Source organism: Musca vetustissima, unplaced genomic scaffold, assembly GCF_032173495.1.
Source record: "Musca vetustissima isolate MV318-11 ecotype Yass unplaced genomic scaffold, APGP_CSIRO_Mvet_v1 utg31019, whole genome shotgun sequence".
In the NCBI taxonomy this organism is placed as follows: domain Eukaryota; kingdom Metazoa; phylum Arthropoda; class Insecta; order Diptera; family Muscidae; genus Musca; species Musca vetustissima.
In genome coordinates, this window is record NW_026879417.1 from 234959 (window position 1) to 240959 (window position 6001).

Genomic DNA, 6001 nt, shown 5'->3' on the forward strand with positions numbered 1-6001 from the left:
TGTTATTTTTTGCGGTCCAATGAATTTGTTTTTTTTTTCTTCTTCGCGTTTCATTTTGAGATTCCTTGCTCCTAGACTTTTGGTTTTTTGGTGGGCTGTGTTGAGAAATCAGAAAAAATTGTGCGGTTTTTATGTTTCCATCATCGTCATCAACATAATGAGCGGCGCGACCCCATTTACCGCTCTCTGTCTCTTATTTTTCTTCACTCTCTCCCACTCTCTGTGAACTCATCAGAAACAGAAAATGATTTTTTTTTTATACAAATCATCACGAAGATCCTTTGTCTATTTTTAGCCATGTTTGGGGTCGGTGGGAATCGGACGAAAACGAAAAACCATTCGCCGTATGTTTCATCAGCACCAAGAAGAAAATTTTGTTTTGTTTATCTCCTCCTCGAAAAACATTCGGCAAAAGAAAAAAGTGTATCCGTGTGAAAGTCGATTTAAGACTAAAGAAAAAAAATTTCACATTTTTTCGGCTTCTGTTTGTTGTTGCTGCTGCTGTTTCTCAAGATTTGTGCTGATGCGGTTGTCGTTTTTCAGTTTTTTTATTTTTATAACACGAAGGAAATAAAGGTGAACGGGGGAGGATGGGTGAATGAAGGGAGGGAGGGGGAGGGTGTCTTTATAATCTATAACATACCGCCCGCCACTCATCTATTAGGCAATACACAGAGGCTAAATTTAGCCTCCCAAAACGCATTCAAGGAAGGAATATTTTTTTCTCAAATGTTTGGATGACTAAAGAAAATCATTTTCCAATTCCTAGAATATCCAAATTCAACTTTTTTGTTTATTTTATAACTCATACTAATTCCTTTCCTTTTTCTTCTTTCATTACAGGAGTTCTTTTTTTGATAAAAATGTTTTAAACAAGGAGTTGACATAACCTCAAGAAGAAGCATAATTTTCCTGAAACAAAATAAAAAAAATTACAAAATAGAAAGGATTTTGTGAAAATCCTTTTTTCCAAAATTTCTATCTCTCTACTCGGATATATTGTTTCCCTCTTCCTCCTCCCCGCCAAGAAAACGTTTTTGATAAACGTAACGACGGCCTACAAATGAAGATGGCTTCGCAGAGATTTTGTTTGCGATGGAATAACCACCAAAGTAATCTATTGTCGGTATTCGATCAGCTATTACATGCCGAAACATTTACGGATGTTACATTGGCCGTTGACGGTCAATATCTTAAAGCACACAAGGTAAGTTGAAAAATCCCCTTATCACATTTTCCAAATTCCAACTAATTTTTGCCTTGTCTTCTCTTTTTCACAGATGGTTCTTTCCGCCTGCAGTCCCTATTTCAATGCCCTCTTCTTAAATCATCCCGAAAAACATCCCATTGTCATTTTAAAAGACGTACCCTATGCCGACATGAAATCTCTATTGGATTTTATGTATCGCGGTGAAGTTTCTGTCGATCAGGAACGTTTGACGGCATTTTTGCGTGTGGCTGAAAGTCTACGCATCAAAGGTCTCACCGAAGTCAATGATGATAAACCCAGCAATAATGAACCCACACCCCAACCGCCACAATTGCAACGCATACAACCATATGTTGTACAGCAGCAGCAACAACAACAGCGTCATAAATCCCACCAAAATAATAATGGTTCCCCTTTGGGTGCCGCCGCCGCCGCGGGCGCCAATTCCCAAAAAAGCCAACAAGAATCGCTACTAACATTGGCATTAGCATCTATGCCCAAACGTAAGCGGGATATGTTGGCCGCCGGCAATGATCAATCGGCGGCTGGACCTCAAATTGCTAGTGTAACAGGTCAACCAAAAGCTAGACAACAACAGCAGCAGCAACAAGAATCCCTATTAACATTGGCCTTGGCATCAATGCCCAAACGTAAACGTGGCAAGCCACGTAGGCTATCGGGTAGTGATGATGCTGACTATGATGAATTTGATGGTGAAATGGGCAATGAAGGTGGTAAAATGTGCAATGAATCATATTCCGGCAACGAGGATGCGTCCGATGATAATCATCGAGATTCTGGAAATCATGATGATTTAAATGTAAGTCGAAAAACAAATAACATTTTTAGTTTTATACAAAAAATCCAAAAACCTTAAGAAAACTATACAGCAATTTCAATTTTGGCTTAAAAGTATCCCTGGGAACTTTGAAAATGTCTAAAACTAAATTTTTTTAACAACATTTTAATGCTTTTTGTCATTTCTGCAAAAAATCGGGTGTGGTGAATTTCATAAAAAACTCACCACACCTTGAAACATGTGCGAAATTTTTCTTTTAATTCGCACATTACCTTAAAAATAAAATTACATGTCTTATCAATTTTTTTAAGAAACTATTCACCCCAAAACCAACTTCCGAACATTTTTTATAAAAACTGATAATTGTTTTCGATAATATATGAGTTGCAAACTTCATTTCCACAATAATCCAGGTGTGGTGAATTTCTTTAAAACTCACCACACTTCAAAAAATGATGCCAAAAATTTCTATTTTTAAGGCAATGCCATAAAAAATATTTATTAATTTGTAACATTTAAAATTTACAACAAAATTATAATTTTTATAAGAAATTGCAAATTAAAAATAATTAAAATATTTAAGTTCCCAAAAAAATTGCAATTTTTGGTAGAAAACATATTTTTTTTAAATTATTTCTTTTTAATTAAATTCAGTTCGTGTATATTATTTTATTTTTATCAAAGAAACAAATATTAATTTAATTTTTTTTTTTCGTTTTATAGGAAAGTCGCGACTCCCTCTCCCCCTCAAAGAAAGCTCAAATGCAACAACACGATGATAACAGTACTTCCGGTAAGTCCTCGTTTCTTGTTTTTTATTTTATTTCATTTCTTCAATACTCTCTCGTTGGGCATCAAACCTCAATAATTTCATATATCATTTACAAGATAATAATACAAAATCACCTGCATTTTTCTGTTGTATAAAAACAAATCGAAAAAAGTCTCACTTTTTGTAAATAATTTTTCATCATTCAACATCATTTATCTTTCTTGGAGAAAAAAAAACAGATGCACCATAAAACAAAAAAACTAACCTAACTTTTTTATTATAACGCGATTTGTTAAATTAGATTAGACGATGAATCGGAAAAGCTAAAAAGGGATTTGTTTTTTTATTGAGAAAAAGATGAAGGGAAATCGACTCAACTCTGCGTGGAGTTGTGTGTGTGCGCCTTCGTTGTTTTGAAGTGTGAAACAAGTGTTGTTTGAAAGAAAATTAAAAAAAGTGTTTAGTGATTTTCGAATTTCGGTAAAATAGAACAAAAAAAATCAGACATACGTTTAACGTCGGCAGGTGAGTTCGAAATGAAATTTTGGAAACGTATGATGCCGTTTAAAGTAAAAAAGAAGATAACAAATTTTGCAAATAACGAAAAATAGAAAGCTTTGTAAAAATAAATTCAAAATCATGGAAATCAATCGGTATGAGCTTTTAGGGATTTATGGCCGACGTAAAAAAATCGTATAAACGTTTTGTAAAAAAAAAATTAAAAAAATAAAAACAATTACCATTTTCGAAAATCTTTAAACCCAAAATTTCGTTTCAAACAAAACAAAATTTATATTTCTTAGCATTTAAGCACAAAAAAAAAACAATAACAACAAAACAAATACCACGCCGTATATAAAAATGAAAACATGGCTTGAAATCCCTATAGCTTTTCCGATCACAAAATTTTTTAAGGTTATGCAGTATAATATATAATGCTATATATTTTTGTTTTTGTACTCTTTTTCATAACACCAACAAAAATAAATTGTAAAATAATAAGAACAACAACAACAAAATATAACACTGCAAAACTTTCTTATTTTTCGTCTTATTTGTAAAAGCGGAGGTTGTCTTTTTGTAATTTTTTTGAAATAAACGCATTGTACATTTTCACCACACCCCCACCCCAACAAGCTCCTTTTAATCCCCCTCCCCACCCACACAAAGAACATTATTCATTTAAGCGATTCGTTTCACCTTTTTTATAGATGGCAATGACAGTGATAATGATGAACCCATGGACACATCATATATGGAACCACAATTAATGCTAGATGAATACGATGAACCCGTCGAATTTAAATTTGACCCGAATGCCAACGATTCCCAGGAAAACAGCAGTATGTCAAATATGTCGCAACAGCAGGCCCGCCAGCAAGCCCTTTTTCTAGCCGCCCAACAGAAACATCAACAAAATATGGTTGAGGCTGCTGCTGCGGCGGCTGCCGGTGGTCTCCAGATGGCCGGTGTTGCTGGTATTCAGTTCAATTCAATGGTTAGCATACCGAAATTGGCACCACTTGTCAAACCTGTCAAGCCAAAGATTAATAAACGTGTTAAGTTGAAGCAAAATGGTGTTGATGTTAAGGTAAGCCTTAGGAGGAGAATACAACACAAAATTAGTTTTGTTGTCAATGGAAATTTTTGGTTTTTCTTTTTAATTTTTTTACGGGAAATTATTTTTTTTAAGTTCGAAATAATTATTTATATTTAAATTTGAATTTTTCATGCAAATATTTGATTATTTCAAGCTGTGGTGAATTTCTGAAAATTTTTAAAAAAAATACCACACCCAAATTTTTGCACAAAATCTTAAATTTTCCATTATTTTTCTATACGAAATATTTTTTTTTAATTTTATTGTTAAATTTTCAAAGTATTTTCCATAAAAAATTTACCATAAAAGGTGAAAAAGAGTTCAATATATTTAAAATTTTTGTTGAAAAGTGTCTAGTATTGCTCTCTATATTATTTAGAACATTACTAATTTGTTATACATGCCAAATTCGATCGATTTTAGCAAAATTTGAAGTGTGGTGAATATTCGAAAAAATTCACCACACCGAAATTTTTATAGAAAATTGCAATTCTTTCAAAATACTTTTCAATTAAATTATTTATTTAATTTGTATTTAATATTTTCATATTTTTTTAATGAAATATTTTTCAAAATTTGAAAAATATTTCAAATTAAATTTTTAAAATAGTACAAAATTAAAACAATTTTTTTTAAAATAATTTGGAGCAATAATTAATTTTTTAACTAAAATTGCTTTTTTATTTCTTTATTTTTTTTTTCATTAAAAAATTAAAAAATTCCAAACACTGAATATTTTAATATTTATCAAATAAATCATTTTGCTTTGGTCTTAAGATTTTTAAAGAAACCAAAAATTTCGAATACATTTCTTTTTTCCTATCAGAATGGAATTTTATTAACCTATTTATTTTTTTATTCATTTTTTAGCCCTTCGCCAACACAGCCGACTACATGGAAATGCTCTCAGCTGGCAACTATTTGAATTCCGCCCAATTACAAAAAATGAAATCTGCATTGAGTGCCAGTACGGGCAGCCTCAACGTTAATTCCCCACCACCCAAAACCAAATTGAATACTTCATGCAATTCCATTATCGAAGGCGAAGGTGAAGGTTCTGTACGGGATTATTGTACCAAAGAGGGTGAACATACCTATCGCTGTAAAGTTTGCTCTCGTGTCTATACGCATATTAGCAATTTCTGTCGCCACTATGTAACCTCCCACAAGCGTAATGTCAAAGTCTACCCGTGTCCGTTCTGTTTCAAGGAATTCACACGAAAGGATAATATGACGGCGCACGTTAAAATTATCCATAAAATTGAGAATCCAACATCGGCATTGGCCTCAGTGGCGGCGGGTAATCCCATACAATTGCCCGGACAAATGTCACAGGCTGGGTCGCAGAATGTGAGCGCCTCGTCAACGCCAACACCACCCGATTTGAATGTTCAGACATCAAATCAATCGGGTAGTGGTATGAGTAGTAGTATGGCTGGTGCCAATATGAATATTATGGGTGGCATTGCGGCAAGTGTCGGCTTGAATCCAGCAACACCAACCCAGGGAGGCTTGTCATCATCATCAGCATCATCTTCCTCAGTTAGTTCACCACCGGCGGCAGCGATGGCAACATCAACACCCACGCCCACACCAACACCGGCAGCAGTGGCGCAGTGA

The 6001-nt window shown here is 33.8% G+C and overlaps 1 protein-coding gene across 1 annotated transcript; it reads left to right on the forward strand.

The window, feature by feature from the left end:
* The first annotated feature begins 1055 nt into the window (after positions 1–1055).
* On the forward strand, positions 1056–6001 carry LOC133324322 (protein tramtrack, beta isoform-like). The gene is made up of 6 exons (XM_061533168.1): positions 1056–1207; positions 1281–1696; positions 1850–2030; positions 2733–2802; positions 3993–4372; positions 5252–6001. The coding sequence occupies exons 1-6, from the start codon at positions 1064–1066 to the stop codon at positions 5999–6001; spliced, it is 1941 nt and encodes a 646-aa protein (XP_061389152.1). The 5' UTR covers positions 1056–1063.